Raw genomic sequence first — 18423 nt, forward strand, 5'->3', positions numbered from 1 at the left:
TCCCTAGTTATTTTGTAACAACCCTAGGTTCGTTGCATACTAACTAGGGAGGTTACAACGACCCTAGTTTCGTTACAACGTCCCGGAACGAGCAGTTATTTTGTAACGTCCCTAGGGTCGTTGCAAACAAACTGATCGTTCAGGGAGGTTACAACCACCCTAGGGTCGTTGCAAACTAACTGAAATCGCATACTCCCTGTAACATTTAGATGTTTTGTTGCAAGAGATCCGAAAATTCACATCGGGAGGGAATAAATGACGTCTTGGTGTGTGTGTGTGGGGGGGGGGGGGTGCGTGCGTGTGCGTGTGCGCGTGCGCGTGCGCGTGCGTGCGTGCGTGCGTGCGTGCGTGCGTGCGTGCGTGCGTGCGTGCGTGCGTGCGTGCGTACGTGAAATAATAAATATATTGGAAAATTGTACTGTTAAGTAAATCAGTAGTGTAGTATGGGGTAATTTGAACATATTTTTACGTCTTCTCCGTTGTACCAAATTCCAGCTCAACCCTGGATGAAGAAAAACTGTTTCAGTAGCGCATGTGTCACTTGCTTTTGCCATGCAGGCCCATGTCACTCCGCTTTTGATGACATCATAAGGGGGCCTCAGGACAATAATTAAAAATTATTTTGTGCTGGTATGACAAATAAAACGCTTATCAGCATGTTTCTCATCATGTGATAAAGGCATATCCGTGGTCGAAAATAGTCGAGCCCCTCCCAATTTCCAATCATCGACCTGATAAGCAAAGGATGTAAACGTAATCCTTAAAGGCGACTTTCCGTTACATATCCGTACATATGCGTCCTTATGGAAATCGGTAGTGTGGCGATTGGCGACGCGCGCGACATCCGTGCGGCGACTGTGGCGACACCTGGTGGCTGCTTTTCTGCTATATGTAGGTATTGGGGTTTTGCCAGATGTGGTTCCTACTGCTACACCACTATGTTTACCCAATACTAGAAAAGTTATTTTGCTAGTAAAAGGCAAGCAAATTGGAAGTTAACACTTTTGAACACAGTCTTTATGCGTCAGCTTATTTTACGCGTCATATCTGAAACATGTTTCGTGAGGCTCAAAAACCATTCAATTAATCTCCTTCAAAAGAAGTGTTTTGTAACATTTTCGATATGTTTTTTTGTGCTTAATTGTTAGCTCAATTCATCTTATCTTGCGTGAGGATAGTCATCACTCGGGGACCAGTCATTGAAAGCAAGGAACAACGACGAGAAGAAGGTCTTGTAAAAAGTCGCAGCGATTGCATTGAGCATTAAATGACGAAAATATTTTTACCCCCCACCGCCTCAGGCGATCACGTGCTGTCACCCACCTGATACGTGCAATGTAGGTACGTGCACAGTCCGACCGCGCCATGTTCTGATGCTTTGTATTGTATTCTGCGCACCACACGTTGATGACACGAGGCAATCCAAACACACTCTGCCGCTATCCCGCGTTCAGCTGTTTCGGCAAACAGCTGACTGGAAGCAAACAGCTGACTCGAGGCCACTAAATAATGGCGCATGGTACACTGCCCCAAGATTCCTTTACTACTCAGGCTGGTTCACTAGGGAAATAAAGGCGCCGTGGTGACGTCATCAGAGGAAATCCTTTACGTTCAAATGAATGGGTCATTTGAATTGCTGATTTTGGCTCGATATAGTCCTATTTTTTAGTTTCAGCCCCATTTATCGTAATGAGGCGAACTCATTGTTACATTGGTACAACCTTTGATGACACATAATCCTTGTTTTTTCTCCAGCTCGCTCGAAAGATGATGAAATTTGCATGCATGCCTATGGGTGAAGGGAGATTCTGCCGCCGTGGTGACGTCACGGTAAAGGGATTCTGGAGCTCGTGAACGGGGGCTGCACTGCCCTCGGAGCACGTTCCCGGCTGACGGCGTTTACGCTTACGAAACACAAGTGTTTACTTTAACAGTGACAACTAATAAGCAGTTGAGACGATACTGTAAAAGGTGCAAAGAAAAGATAATCTGATGAAATATGTCCCATGTCATGACATATTGCAAGAATAAGGACAGTTTTCACCACAAAATACCCACGACGCCAGATGCTGGTTAGCGGAGAACGATGCTCAAAATAGGTCTTAATTACAATTTACTTATATAAAAATCAAAATGTCCGTATGTATGTATGTAACGCGTCAGTCACGCTTGGCGGGCTATTGCTCCGGAACGGTGCGGGCTACGGGGGTGAAATTTTCGACTGAAGTCGGACGCGTGCATCTGTTTGTCGTATCAACTTTTCGAGGGGGTGCGTGCAGCAGCGTGCACGTGGCGGGTGCATCTTTGCGGGATTTTGGGCCGCGGCCGACGCCGATCAGAGAGCACGTGCTCTACAGGGTTGGGCAGATAAATTGGGACAAATTTCAACTTCCTCTAAAACGACTATTTTTTGAGTGATAAAGATAATTTTTGAACATAAATATAGGCTAACGAATACGTTTCCATGTTATGCAGGTTGTGTTGTAATTTTGAGTCGGCTGGTCACAGAACGTGGGCTTAAGCAAGCCACTATCAACTTAGTTCGCGCGCACATGCGTGCCAATACTCTAATTATGCTCCATCAAATGGCTGAAAGTAGTGTGTATCGAACAGACGTAAACGTTGGAGGAAGAGATGATATTGACTCATCCTTACATACCTATTGCATTGACACCGGCCGCTCCCCCGGTTTTTCAGGGGGGGCTAAAAGGCAAAATTCAGTTAAATCAGAGGATCCTCGCGAAAACAGTGGCGCGAGCTTACAACGAAGGTAGCCGCGCCATGAGAAAGCGATATACCAGCACCTCAAACATGGACTCTTATGCATTGATGCATATCAACCTGTCAACATAGATGTTGAAGCAGCTGTGACGTTATAAAGATTGTTTCCTCTTGAAGGGCTTGGAGAAGCGAGCAAGCACGTGCAGGTCTTTTTCGGACGATGGTATCCCCATAACCGAACATATGAACAACCGCAAACACCATGTATGTAACATCGCAACCAGCCCAGAAGACGTGATCTTAGTTCCAAAAAGCATGCAGCAGACATCGGTGATGGCATTCCACCCGATGACTTCTGACGGTCACGTGGGGCCCCCTTATTTTACGGAATCGGGAAGGGGTTCGCCATTACAGGGTACCTAACCATTATTCCGGCAGTTCGAATCAACAAGATGAAAGAAGGCAACATCCTGCATGGAGTGATGCTCTTCGAGGAGTCAGCTCCCCGGCATACAGTAAATTAAATACAAAATCTCCTGAAACGGAGGATCCCGCAAACTGTACCCAAGGGAAAATGCCCCCTTCCTCAGTAAACCTCAGCCCACACAAGTTCTGGTTGCTGGGGCGTTTTTGCGGGTGAGTCTAACGAACGTCCCCATGTGACTGTGGTGAGCCTCAGCAGTGCCAGTTGGCTACAATTACGAGCCATTTCAGACGGAAGATCTCGCCGCGCGTGCGGCCAGTCCAGGCACCGATAAGGACTGATGCAGGTGGACCACGGTGACCATATTTGGTGAAAATGTGTAAAATTGGTGTGACAATATGTGATCCAATTTTGAAATGCCTATGTTTACAAATTTCTAAGCTACGGCGTTCTAAATGCAAATATGTATTTTGTCCCAATTTATCTGCCCAACCCTGTAGGCTCAGATTGTTCGCTTGCAAAACTGAGCGAAATCAGAGCCGGAAGGTCATTGACCTTTGGCAATGAACACCGGCGCAGGGCACCGCCGGCCAGGAGGAGTCGCCAAATTTATTCTGGCCATAACTCGGCCGCTACTGGGCCGATTTTATTGAAACTTGATTTATTACGCTGCACGTTATGTTGTCCCTCTTTACGCTGCGCGTAATGCTGTCCCTCTAGTTTTGGACTTAAGTCGGACGCGTGCATCTGTTTGTTGTATTAAATTTTGGTGGGGGTGCGTTCGGCGGTTTGCACGTGGCGGGCGCATCTTTGCAGCATTTTGGGCCGCGGCCGGCTTCGAGCAGACGGCACGTGCCTTAGGCTCAGATTGTTCGCTGCGAAAATGAGGGAAATCAGAGCCGGAAGGTCACTGACCTTTGGCAATGAATACCGTAACAGGGCACCGCCGGCCAAGAGGAGTCACATAATTTATTCTGGCAATAACTCGGCCGCTACTGGGCCGATTTTAATGACAATTGATTTATTACGCTGCACGTAATGCTGTCCCTCTTTACGCTGCGCGTAATGTTGTCCCTCTAGTTTACATATATAAAAATCAAAATGTCTGTACGTAACGCGTCAGTCACGCTTGGCGGGCTATTGCTGTGGAACTGTGCGAGCTGCGGGGGTGAAATTTTGAATGTAAGTCGGACGCGTGCATCTGTTTGTCGTATTAAATTTTGGTGGGGGTGCGCTCGCCGGTTTGCACGTGGCGGGCGCATCTTTGCGGGATTTTGGGCCGCGGCCGGAGCCGATCAGAGAGCACGCGCCTTAGGCTCAGTTTCTTCGCTTGCAAAACTGAGCGAAATCAGAGCCGGAAGGTCACTGACCTTTGGCAATGAATACCGGAACAGGGCACCGCCCGATCCCCACCGGACACGATTTGGTAGCCGAGGTCTGTGACGTCAGCTGGGCGTGAAGTTTTCCCTTCACCATAGGCTTTGCACACAAACTGGCCAAAGTTCATGCCTGGATAGCCAAGCCTGAAGGGCAACAAATGATTACATTTTGCCCTTATTAGATTCAGCGCTTCATTTTATAACTGAAAACGTCCGTTATTAGGCCTCTATGGAGGTACCAAGTACTCGAAATCGAAGTTCAAGAAGATGCTGTCCGAGCACAATCTGGTAACATCACGTGACTTCTTTTCAACAGATTATATATAATTTAAGGATATATTTACACGATTTCTGCCTAAAACATCATAAATAGTACACTTTTATTATTTATTACTTCTGTTTAAGTCATAACATTGTAAAACGCAAAGTTTATCATTTTAGTCACGTGACCAAGGGTATAGCAGGGGGTTGGGACAAACACTCAAAGGATTTCAAGTTTTGTAATTAAGTTATATAAGTTTCATATTGAAATTGAAAGGCTGTATTTTTTGCTCATAAAATACAAATTTTCGTTTGTAGAATATTTTCCTTAAAGGCGAAATTCTCCATATAAGAAATGTCCGTGACGTCACCAGGGCTTTACTCAAAACACCCGACTTACCTGTTTCTTTTAGGTATCTTGGCACCGCCGGCCAAGAGGAGACGCCAAATTTATTCTGGCAATAACTCGGCCGCTACTGGGCCGATTTTATTGAAAATTTATTTATTACGCTGCGCGTAATGCTGTCCCTCTAGTTACATATATAAAAAACAAAACGTCCGTATGTCGATAGGCGTTATCACAGGTGTATTCGCGGCCATTGGGGCGACGTAAGAAAAGAAGAAAACAACTGGCCCCAAGAACTTTAAATTATCAGTTAGCATGCACCTCTTCCTTGATATGTAGAGAATTAACCATTAATTGTTAGATAAAATTGCATTTAAAATCTTCCATTTATGCTTTTTTCATCGTTTGCACAATATGTTCTTTTACTAAGCTAGAAACACTAATTAGAAATAGTTCCCGCATCATCGTCAAGAACAATAGGGAAGGCTTGAAGTGAATACAATAATCTAAACGGTTTTGTAATCTATGTGAAGACACTTCTAAAATTGCCTGTAGAAATAGTGATAACAAAAGTTCAACTTTTTCACAAGACGGACGCCTCTATAAACCTATTCAACGTGTGACAACTCAGCCGGTATTTCGTCGTACAGGCCAGCTTTCCCTAGTGACCGATAGAGGCGCTGCTATCGATGTCCGGCCGTGCCGCCTAACGTGACGCGTCAGTCACGCTTGGCGAGCTATTGCTCCGGAACGGTGCGGGCTACGGGGGTGAAATTTTGGGGGGCAAGTGGGACGCGTGCATCTGTTTGTCGTATTAAATTTTGGTGGGGGTGCGCTCGCCGGTTTGCACGTGGCGGGCGCATCTTTGCGGAATTTTGGCCGCGGCCGGCGCCGATCAGACGGCACGCGCCTTAGGCTCAGTTTCTTCGCTTGCAAAACTGGGTGAAATCAGAGCCGGAAGGTCACTGACCTTTGGCAATGAATACCGGAACAGAGCATCGCCGGCCAGGAGGAGAGGCCAAATTTATTCTGGCCATAACTCGGCCGCTACTGGGCCGATTTTATTGAAAATTGACCTATTACGCTGCGCGTAATGCTGTCCCTCTAGTTTACATATATAAAAATCAAAATGTCCGTATGTATGTATGTATGTATGTATGTGACGCGTCCGTCACGCTTGGCGGGCTATTGCTCCGGAACGGTGCGAGCTACGGGGGTGAAATTTTCGACACAAGTCGGACGCGTGCATCTGTTTGTCGTATCAACTTTTCGAGGGGGTGCGTGCAGCGGTGTGCACGTGGCGGGCGCATCTTTGCAGCATTTCGGGCCGCGGCCGGCTTCGAGCAGAGAGCACGCGCCTTAGGCTCAGTTTCTTCGCTTGCAAAACTGAGCAAAATCAGAGCCGGAAGGTCACTGACCTTTGGCAATGAATACCGGAACTGAGCACCGCCGGCCGAGAGGAGACGCAACATTTATTTTGGTAATAACTCGGCCGCTACTGGGCCGATTTTAATGAAAATTGATTTATTACGCTGCGCGTAATGCTGGACACCTAGTTTACATATATAAAAATCAAAATGTCCGTATGTAACGCGTCAGTCACGCTTGGCGGGCTATTGCTGTGGAACGGTGCGGGCTACGGGGGTGAAATTTTGAACGTATTTCGAACGCGTGCATCTGTTTGTCGTATTAAATTTTGGTGGGGGTGCGCTCGCCGGTTTGCACGTGGCGGGCGCATCTTTGCGGAATTTTGGCCGCGGCCGGCGCCGATCAGAGAGCACGCGCCGTAGGCTCAGTTTCTTCGCTTGCAAAACTGAGCGAAACCAGAGCCGGAAGGTCACTGACCTTTGGCAATGAATACCGGAACAAAGCACCGTCGGCCAAGAGGAGTCACCAAATTTATTCTGGCAATAGCTCGGCCGCTACTGGGCCGATTTTGATGAAACTTGATTTATTACGCTGCGCGTAATGCTGTCCCTCTAGTTACTTATATAAAAATCAAAACGCCTGTATGTATGTATGTAACGCGTCAGTTCCCTTTGACGGGCTGTTGCGCGGCGACGGTGCGGGCTGCGGGGTTGAAACTTTGGCGCCGAGTCGGGCGCGTGCAACCATTTGTCGTATTAAATTTTGGTGGGGGTGGGCTCGGCGGTTTGCACGTGGCGGGCGCATCTTTGCGGCATTTTGGGCCGCGGCCGGCGCCGAGCAGTGAGCACGTGCCGTAGGCTCAGTTTCTTCGCTGGCAAAACCATGAGCGGAAGCATAGCTGGGGGTCATTGACCTTTGACAATGAATACCGGAACAGAGCACCGCCGGCCAGGAGGAGACGCCAAATTTATTCTGGCAATAACTCGCCCGCTACTGGGCCGATTTTATTGAAAATTGACTTTTTACGCTGCGCGTAATGCTGTCCCTCTAGTTACATATATGAAAATCAAAACGTCCGTATGTATGTATGTAACGCGTCAGTTCCCTTTGGAGGGCTATTGCGAGGCGACTGTATGTGTTGCGGGGGTGAAATTTTCGGGCCGAGTCAGGTGCGTGCAACCATTTGTCGTATTAAATTTTGGTGGTGGTGGGTTCGATGGTTTGCACGTGGCGGGTGCATCTTTGCCGCATTTTGGGCCGCGGCCGACGCCGATCAGAGAACACTCGCCTTAGGCTCAGTTTCTTCGCTTGCAAAACTGAGCGAAATCAGAGCCGGCAGGTCACTGACCTTTGGCAATGAATACCGGAACAGGGCACCGCCGGCCAAGAGAAGTGGCCAAATTTATTCTGGCAATAACTCGGCCGCTACTGGGCCGATTTTATTGAAACTTGATTTATTACGCTGCGCGTAATGCTGTCCCTCTTTACGCTGCGCGTAATGCTGTCCCTCTAGTTACATATATAAAAATCAAAATGTCTGTACGTATGTATGTAACGCGTCAGTCACGCTTGGCGGGCTATTTCTCCGGAACGGTGCGGGATACGGGGTGAAATTTTCGACGTAAGTCGGACGCGTGCATCTGTTTGTCGTATTAAATTTTGGTGAGGGTGGGTTCGATGGTTTGCACGTGGCAGGCGCATCTTGGCCGCATTTTGGGCCGCGGCCGGCTTCGAGCAGAGAGCACGCGCCTTAGACTCAGTTTCTTCGCTTGCAAAACTGGGTGAAATCAGAGCCGGAAGGTCACTGACCTTTGGCAATGAATACCGGAACAGAGCACCGCCGGCCAAGAGGAGACGCAACATTTATTCTGGCAATAGCTCGGTCGCTACTGGGCCGATTTTATTGAAACTTGATTCAATACGCTGCGCGTTATGCTGTCCCTCTAGTGACATTTATAAAAATCAAAATGTCTGTACGTATGTATGTAACGCGTCAGTCACGCTTGACGGGCTATTGCTCCGGAACGGCGCGGGCTACGGGGGTGAAATTTTCGCGCCGAGTCGGACGCGTGCAACCATTTGTCGTATTAAATTTTGGTGGGGGTGCGCTCGCCGGTCTGCACGTGGCGGGCGCATCTTTGCGGCATTTTGGGCCGCGGCCGGCTTCGAGCAGACGGCACGCGCCTTGGGCTCAGTTTCTTCGCTTGCAAAACCGATCGAAACCAGAGCCGGCAGGTCACTGACCTTTGGCAATGAATACCGGAACAGAGCACCGCCGGCCAGGAGGAGACGCCAAATTTATTCTGGCCATTACTCGGCCACTACTGGGCCGATTTTAATGAAAATTGTTTTATTACGCTGCGCGTAATGCTGTCCCTCTAGTTACGTATATAAAAATCGAAACGTCCGTATGTATGTATGTATGTATGTGACGCGTCCGTCACGTTTGGCGGGCTATTGCTCCGGAACGGTGCGGGCTACGGGTGTGAAATTTTAAACGTAAGTCGGACGCGTGCATCTGTTTGTTGTATTAAGTTTTGAAAGAGGTGGGTGCAGCGGTGTGCACGTGGCGGGCGCATCTTTGCAGCATTTTGGGCCGCGGCCGGCGCCGATCAGAGAGCACGCGCCGTAGGCTCAGTTTCTTCGCTTTCAAAACTGAGCCAAATCAGAGCCGGCAGGTCACTGACCTTTGGCAATGAATACCGGAACAGGGCACCGCCGGCCAAGAGGAGTCGCCAAATTTATTCTGGCAATAACTCGGCCGCTGCTGGGCCGATTTTAATGAAAATTGATTCATTACGCTGCGCGTAATGCTGTCCCTCTAGTTACATATATAAAAATCAAAATGTCCGTAATTGTAACGCGTCCGTCACGCTTGGCGGGCTATTGCTGTGGAACTGTGCGAGCTACGGGGGTGAAATTTTGAACGTAAGTCGGACGCGTGCATCTGTTTGTCGTATCAACTTTTCGAGGGGGTGCGCTCGTCGGTTTGCACGTGGCGACTGGCGGGCGCATCTTTGCCGCATGTTGGGCCGCGGCCGACGGCGAGCGGTGAGCACGTGCCGTAGGCTCAGTTTCTTCGCTTGCAAAACTGAGCGAAATCAGAGCCGGAAGGTCACTGACCTTTGGCAATGAATACCGGAACAGAGCACCGCCGGCCAGGAGGATACGCCAAATTTATTCTGGCCATAACTCGGCCGCTACTGGGCCAATTTTAATGAAAATTGATTTATTACGCTGCGCGTAATGCTGTCCCTCTAGTTACATATATAAAAATCAAAATGTCCGTATGTATGTATGTATGTAACGCGTCAGTCACGCTTGGCGGGCTATTACTCCGGAACGGTGTGAGCTGCAGGGGTGGAATTTTGAACGTAAGTCGGACGCGTGCATCTGTTTGTTGTATAATTTTGGAAGAGGTGCGCTCGCCGGTTTGCACGTGGCGGGCGCATCTTTGCGGGATATTGGGCCGCGGCCGGCTTCGAGCAGACAGCACGCGCCGTAGGCTCAGTTTCTTCGCTTGCAAAACTGAGGGAAATCAGAGCCGGAAGGTCGTTGACCTTTGGCAATGAATTTACATATATAACAATCAAAATGTCCGTATGTATGTATGTATGTGACGCGTCAGTCACGCTTGGCGGGCTATTGCTCCGGAACGGTGCGGGCTACGGGGGTGAAATTTTGGGCGCAAGTCGGACGCGTGCATCTGTTTGTCGTATCAACTTTTCGAGGGGGTGCGCTCGGTGGTTTGCACGTGGCGGGCGCATCTTTGCGGGATTTTGGGCCGCGGCCGGCGCCGATCAGAGAGCACGCGCCTTAGGCTCAGTTTCTTCGCTTGCGAAACTGCTCGGGGTTACATGAGCAGAGTTAATACGCATTACAAACGGACTACAATGGTGAGCGAATAGGAAAATCCGTTCCTGATACGCATTTACTTGCTCATGTAACCCCGGTAACTGAGCGAAACCAGAGCCGGCAGGTCACTGACCTTTGGCAATGAATACCGGAACAGAGCACCGCCGGCCAGTAGGAGACGCCAAATTTATTCTTGCAATTACTCGGCCGCTACTGGGCCGATTTTAATGAAAATTGATTTATTACGCTGCGCGTAATGCTGTCCCTCTAGTGAAATAATAAAACCTACCATTCCAGTCCTCTGCAACCCGTGCAGGGTTATTTTGAAACTCATTTACTCACCTACCAGCCCCTGAACTGTCCGAATTCAAATTTCCTAACTCATAACTCGCCTCACGAGTTTGCCGCACATCGCCATCATTGTCACATAAACGCGTTTACGCGCCATGTTGATGCTCTGAGGCATCAACCGCATAGACGGTTTACGGCGGAGGTCTGACGTCATTGACGAGATGTGACGTCAGGATCAGGTCGACGCTGATTGGTCCTTCAAAAAACAAACATGTTTACGGTTTATTAAACGGGATAAACCGACGTCGTGAACAGCCCTCCTGTAGATAACAAAGCAACGATATAAGGAAACTATAATTAGTAACGTGGTGATCGTGGAGGTAGTCTGGATTGTTTCTTTAGTAAGGTTATAGTGTAATTTCCTCGTTTTTCTAAGTGATTTGCTTAACTGCGTGCCCCCCCCCCCCGTGACGCGATTTCAGCTCCACTGGGGGGGGGGGCAGCGGCATCACTGGGGAGCCGCGGTCCCCTAGGCTCCAGTTAACATGTTAGAGGAGGCCCTGCTTAGTTATTGGGCGACTGTTGGAGTATGACTGAATCAATGACATCTGCTGGAAGGAAAAGTGAATGAAAAATATTTAGCGCACAGGTGGGGGCCTGCCACTTCATGTCGCCGGACAGTTTACTCCCCTTTGTCCTCATTTGGCCTGTTTCCTTAGTGTGACGCCGGCGTTATTTATCGTTTATGCAGGCCCAACTTTTTCTTGGACGGCTTGGCAATGACGGCGAAGTTTCAGCACCTTACCGAGACACTGCAGTTCTACGAGCCGGATCTGTTCGACTACTTGAAGTACCGCCAGGTAGGCTGGGCTGGGGCTACTTCATTGCTCTTTTGGTGGACAACAGGTGCAAATGAGTTAATTTTTTATTAAATAACATTTTCACCACCAACATCAAAGTCACTGACGTTTGATAATGCTCATTATTTCATATTCTCATTTATTTTCATGAAAACTTACAACACAAAGTGTTTTTCATGGATAGGCTGACACGATTATAGGAAAGAAAAACATTGACCTTATTCCTCGTCCCTCGAATATATAGAAAAATTAATGCCAAGTTACCTTTTTATTTACGTGATATTTCGGCCAACAGACCATTATCAAACGAAAGAAAGAACAATGTAGAAGACAAAAAAGGTTACAGCAGACAGACGGCACCTATTTTCATATTTCGAAATTCATCTCGTGGTATTTGTTTATATAAGATTTTAAAGGAAAATTATCCTTGGTTATGCTAAGATGTTTCCGATGTACCGTACATACATATATAAAACGAGCGATAAAAAACGAGACAAAATCAGGACATCATAACACTTTTTGAATATTCGATACGATCGGTGACTCGAATTCACACTTACACACTTACATAATAGGCCAAGACACAAGACGTTCGTTCAGGGAGGGCTCCAAATCTCTGATAGTGATGGACTCTGATATCTTTCCGTCTGGGTAGTCCAGAGCCTGGTACAGTATCTCCACCGTAAGTGGTAGATCCGCCCCTCTGTCTAGTGACAGCTGACCGTGAGCCACTCTAAAGTGGTCTCCGAGAGGGTTGTCGGGAGTCGCACTCAACATGTTCCTCACATGTTCGTCAACCCGGCACCGCCTGGGCTATTTCCGTACCCACGACAGCCCATAATCTGACCACCAGGTCGGTCAGAAATAGAGGTGGCAAAAGATGAAAATTTTGGGAACCAGACTCGAACCAGACCCGGCTGGACATTTCTGGAACCAGTCGGACCCGGTCTTAGTTGGAATCGGAACCATTTGGACCCGTTCCCCAAAAGTCAATTAATACAAACTACTTGTAGGTGTCATAAGTTGCATCTTGTAAAACAGCCTATTTCCCACTGGGAATACCCATGAGCTACTGTGTGCAAAGAAACATTCACTTCATGCACTTCATATTTTGCAATAATGTGTAGCGTGCATGATGTATAGTTTATGGTAGGACCCGGTTGGACCCGTCATAAAATTTCCAGGAACCGGTCTAGACCCATATGGGTCCAGACTGGTTCTTTGGACCGGGTCCTCGGGTCCACATTTTGCCACTTCTAGTCAGAAATCTGACACACCAGGCCAGATAGGCAAGTGCCGCAGACCAGAACACGGCGACTGGCCTTGCCCAGGCAAACACCAAATTCATGCTTTGGCGAACTGCCGCCAGGACGAAAAGCCGTTGACTTTTAACTCGGCCAACGCCATTTGAGGAGACACGAAGGCCCGTTTAGCCTGACAAAACTGTCATAGGGGCAGGTGCCTCAGGCCGAATTACGGCGACCAGTCTTGCCCGGACTACACCAATGTCCTGTATTGGTGCAACCGTCGGGACGAAAATTGCCGTGGGCCCTTAACTCGGCTAACGCCTCCAACTGTATTGTTTTTTGTTTTCATTCATAATCCTCCAAATAGCATAAAGATTGAATGCAGCACACTTTTGCTTCACTATATTTCGGGATCGAGCTCTTCTGTCTCTGGACGCATAATTATGCGTATCCTTTTCAGGATTCATTGTTAAATTCCAATCTTAATCCTGTGAAGTGCGCAAGACTGGACTTCTTTCTAATATCTGAACCCCTGCTTAACAAAACTATATCATGTGATATAGTTCCTGCATACAGATCGGATCACTCCAGAGTCATATTAAAACTAAATATCAATGGACAACCAAGAGGAAGAGGATTCTGGAAACTTAACTGCTCCCTACTTAAAGAAAAAAGATATCTAGAAATGGTTAAAAGAGTCATTCAAGAGGTACTCAATAGTTATGCATGTCCAGTTTACTGTGAATCATACCTTTCCAGTCAAGAATGTAGGGAGAAAATCCAGTTAACGATAAATGATGCCCTTTTTTTGGAAACATTGCTGATGAAGATACGCGGTGAAACAAATTCATATTCCATAAAAAAGAAAAAAGAGCAGACTGAAAAAGAAAAGCGAATAATGAGTGAACTTCAATTTTTAGAATCCCTATCAAACCCGTCTGAACAAGACATCAAAGCCATTGTCGCCAAACAGACGGAGATTCAAAAAGCGAGAGCCACAGCAAATGAAGGCCGCATTATTCGATCCCGAACACAATGGTTTGAAGAAGGGGAAAAGAGCTCTAGCTACTTCTTGAATCTAGAAAAACGAAATTTCAACAGCAAATTAATGCCAAGCCTTAAAGTAGAGGGACATGAGTTTACTAGTAACGAAGACATTATATCAAAAATAACGCAGCATTTCACAAACTTATTTAAAAAGCATGATGATTACCTACATTCCGAAGTCTCCAACTATTTGAGTAACTCCATGGGTCCTAAGCTCACGAGTTTCGAATCGGAGTCAATGGACAGAAAAGTAACTGTTCTAGAACTAGGAGAAACGTTAAAAAGGTTAAGTAATAATAGGAGCCCTGGTTCAGATGGCTTCCCTTACGAGTTCTTTAAAGTCTTTTGGGGCGACATAAAACATTTTGTACACAGATCACTTATGTATGGATTAGAAAATGGAGAACTTTCAGTCACACAACGAGAAGGGCTGATTATACTAGTGCCTAAGCCGTGTAAACCTAGAAACGTAATATCTGGCTGGAGACCAATCACTCTTTAAATTCAACCTAGAAAATCTTGTCCGCCACGGTGGCAAATCGATTAAAAAGAGTATTGGACTCCATTATCAACCCTGATCAAACGGCATTTTTAAAGAAAAGATTCATTGGTGAAAATACTCGGGTTGTCTATGACGTTTTGTGGGAAGCATATAAAAATGAGAGAAAAGGACTTTTACTCTCGGTTGACTTTATGTCTGCATTTGATGTCATGAGTTGGAACTTCATAGAATACTGCCTACGTAGCTTTAACTTTGGAGAAAAGTTCATCAAAACATTTCAGTGTATAAACAAAAATGTATTTTCTCGAATTGTGTACAATGGCCATACATCAAAAGAGGTGATACATTTAGAAAGAGGGTGCAGACAAGGAGATCCTGTATCATGTTATTTTTTCATAATTGGCGCCGAAATTCTAGCAAACAGTACCTATTAGACAAAATAAGGACATAACAGGTATGAAACTAGGCGAAGCAAGTGTCAAGATATTACAATATGCCGACGACACTACATTTTTTCTGGACGGTACTGAGCTGAGCTGGAGGGCAGTCTTTGACGGTACTGAGCTGAGCTGGAGGGCAGTCTTTGACGGTACTAGGCTGGTTTGCGAAATTCTCAGGACTAAAACCAAATGTTTCAAAATCCAATGCGATGTGGATTGGAAGTGAAACTTCACGAGTAGATGTTATATGTCCAGACATTGAGATAAATTGGGTGCATGAAATAAAGCTTCTGGGAATTATATTTGAACCGAAATGTTTCAACATAGTAGAGAAAAACTTGCTGATGAAAAAGGAGGCAATATTACGAGTGATAAGAATGTGGCAAAATAGACATATCACTCTAACTGGGAAAATAATCGTTGCCAAAAGTTTGATACTAGTGATACTACCACATATATCGCATGTTCTATCAGCACTACCTAATCCTAGTGAAAAAACGGTAAGAGAATCATAGGTGGGCACGATCCGTTCCTCCGTTCCTCCGTTCCGGAACGCCGCACTGTGGGGACTTTGCCCCTCCTAGCACGACTTTACTCCTGCGGCGGTACGCCACAGTCAGCTGACCGCCGCGGCGCCGGGCAGCGCGGCGGAGCGCTGGAAGCCACGCGACATCTTCTGCTTTGATGTCTCGTAGTAGCTGTTTGGGCAAAATTGGGCAAAAGATAAGAGTTGATTCCAATGCAGAATTTATGGGAGAATATTTTGATATGTGTTTCCACACGTAACCCCTGCGGCGGTACACCGCAGTCAGCTGACCGCCGCGGCGCCGGGCAGCGCAGCGGAGCGCTGGAAGCCACGCGACATCTTCTGCTTTGATGTCTCGTAGTAGCTGTTTGGGCAAAATTGGGCAAAAGATAAGAGTTGATTCCAATGCAGAATTTATGGGAGAATATTTTTGATGCGTGTTTCCACACGTAACACCGCGTAACTCACTTTGTAAGGCTATGATTTGCCGAGTCAAATCTCCGAGACGAGTGGCATACTAACATTTTTTGTATTTCATTCAAAAATCATACTTTTGGATTATTTTTCGAACTTTGTATGCATATGCTCGTATTCCTCATTAAATACAGATTATAAAAACATGTCGCAACATCGAATTGGTGCTTGATTAAACGAGTGAGCAGGCGTTCCGTTGTCATGTTATTTTTCGCCTTATCCTAGGAGCACGTTGCTAGTGAGCTCTCAACCACAGACTTCTCTACATATATATGGACTGTGCGCTGATTTGGGAAATCAGCATTGGAGGCCCAAATATCTGAAGCCGTAATATGAACCCATATGTTGTAACACGATACCCTTTTATTGTTTCCTGTCGACAGGCTGAATTTTATGTAATATATTTTGTTTTTGTACTATCTATTGCTCGTAGCTCAGAATAAGAAAGGCTTCTGGTCGATATGAATCTGTATTGGAACATCATTTCTCGTTCATCGACACCCATTGATGTCCTCATGTCAAGTTCATCTCACATTGCACCAATGGGCTTGAAAATGGCGTTAGTCCATTTTCACCGCGGGATCCAGCGAGAAAGGGTGGCTATCATCCCTTTCTTCTTCCCCCGTGTGCTGGATTGTTCACATCTCTGACATGGCTGGCTACAAACTCGCGCGACAGTGCACCGACCGCGCTGGTGGTAAAGGTTGGCGGTAATGCCGATGGGGGACTTTACGGGAAAATGTGTGTCTGCTGCAACGGTGTCTTCACTGTTCTTCTCTGCTACCCACTTTTCGCACCACGCATCTACACATAGTCGCACTTTCACACATTCGCACATGCGCATCACCAATTGCAACGTATCCCTCCGTCTGCTCGTTTTCCACTCGCTGCTGAATGATAAGGCGAAAGCTCTTGTGACGGTCGTTCCCGTCACGTTGTCATGCTGTAGCTATTGTTGCTTTTATTGTGTCCCTTCGTCCCATGGAGACGTAGCCGAGCAGCTCTGAAGGGACCTGTGGGCGGCCCCCAGGGCCACCACGATGCTGCCGCTCCGCACCTTCTCCATATTGGGGTTGATGGTCGCCATCAGGCGATGTCGGGTGCCCATCAGAGCCGGGCACCGCAGGAGGACATGCTTGGGCTGTCCGCCTCCTCTCAGCAGACGGGTAGAGTGCGGCTCTGCATTGTCGGTCGTCGCACTGGTTGCACCCCGACAGCCAGGAGGGCGCCAACCCGACTCTGTGGCGCCATTGGGAGGAGCTTGTCCAGTGGCCGGCGCGGAGCTGGTGGATGTCCACCGCCGCTGGCCGGTCGCCGCCGGCAACGGTAGGCGGGAGTCGATCCCCGTCAGCTGGTGGAACCAGCCGGCTGGCCAGGCCCCGACGGTGCGAGCCCTCGCCACTCTGGCGGCGGCCCAGTGGGCCTTCTGGACGTCTATAAGGATTTGTTTTTAGTCGAGTATGTTTGCCTTCTTGGCGATGGTGTCGGCCCTCTCGTTCAGCCTTCCAACCTGCATTGTGAGGGCAACCCACTGTAGGTAGACCAACAGGCCTCAAGCTGTCAGTCCCCAGAGGGCTCTCCAGATGTCCACTCCGAGCGAGGAGTGCTGGGCAGCCCAGCCACCTCGGATGGCGGCGAGGGCGGACTGCGAGTCGGTGCAGGCTACGATGGTGTCTTCGGCGTGCGGCGGGTTCTCCAGTAGCTAGGAGAGAGCAGCTCGGAGGGCGACCATCTCAGCTCGGAAGCTGGAGCACAGGTAACCTGCCGGGGCGCGGATCGAGTGCTTTTCCCCGTTCGGCCAAACGATTAGTGCCCCCGGCGCCTCCGTCATATTCTGTAGCTCGTTAGTTACAGTATGCTCTTCGCCCTTGGCACATTTCTTGGCTTCTCCATCAAAAATGTCCACAGCTGGCCTAGAAATGGTGACCTGCCAGTTTCCTGAGATATCCAAAGTAGAAGTTCCTGTAATAACAGGCCACCACCGGCACAGATGTTTGTCCCAGCTACTTATACTCCAATCAGTCCTATGCATCTTGTTTCTGCTCCACCGCTATTTTTCCGTCCGTTCTTCGCAGACTGGCGTATTCTTGAGTTTCCGATCCCGATGCAAGTTTTGCGGAAACATTTAAGAGCGGCAACCTTCATCGTTTAACATTGATGCGAAGGGTACGAATTCCATCATTTCATCGAGCATTCTTCCGAGATGATTTGATCCAGACCACAATGAACTACAACCCCATACGACACACTGGATAAACTTCATTGTTTGATTGAATAAGCTTACTTCTTTTGGATGTAGTGGCGTATCACTGCCATGGGTATGGCATTATTTAGCGCGGCGTAGCTTCGAACTGCGATGGCGAGTTGTTCTTTTCACATTAACTGCTGGTCAAGTTAAGTCTTTGTAGCTCCTTTCAGTGAGTCTTTTTTTCTCCAGAATAAAATAAGGCACTAGGCATTATAGGAAGTATGCTGAGACTGGCGCCGTCGATAGCGTCGTGTTTTTCTTCTTGCTGTGTGAGTCTCACAGGAGTCAGTGTTTGCAAAAGTAAACTTGCAAATCTGATTGTCATCAGCGTTATCTCTTATCTCGATTGATGGTTTTGTCTGTGAACATTTTTTCCTTTTAGTTATACGGGAGGCTAAAAAGTTGCCTTTTTGCTAGAAATTATGTTTCGTTTC

At 47.6% G+C, this 18423-nt stretch overlaps 1 protein-coding gene across 1 annotated transcript in view; it reads left to right on the forward strand.

Annotated features, from left to right (window-relative positions):
• The window catches only part of LOC122365650 (TBC1 domain family member 25-like), a gene marked incomplete at its 5' end in the record, with an annotated part of 201187 nt that overhangs the window by 157578 nt on the left and 25186 nt on the right, over positions 1-18423 (forward strand). The window contains one exon of the mRNA XM_043337057.1: positions 11397-11505. Coding sequence (XP_043192992.1) covers positions 11397-11505 — 109 coding nt within the window. The remainder of the gene's footprint in view (positions 1-11396; positions 11506-18423) is intronic.

Source organism: Amphibalanus amphitrite, unplaced genomic scaffold, assembly GCF_019059575.1.
Source record: "Amphibalanus amphitrite isolate SeventyFive unplaced genomic scaffold, NRLGWU_Aamphi_draft 000754F_arrow, whole genome shotgun sequence".
NCBI lineage: Eukaryota > Metazoa > Arthropoda > Thecostraca > Balanomorpha > Balanidae > Amphibalanus > Amphibalanus amphitrite.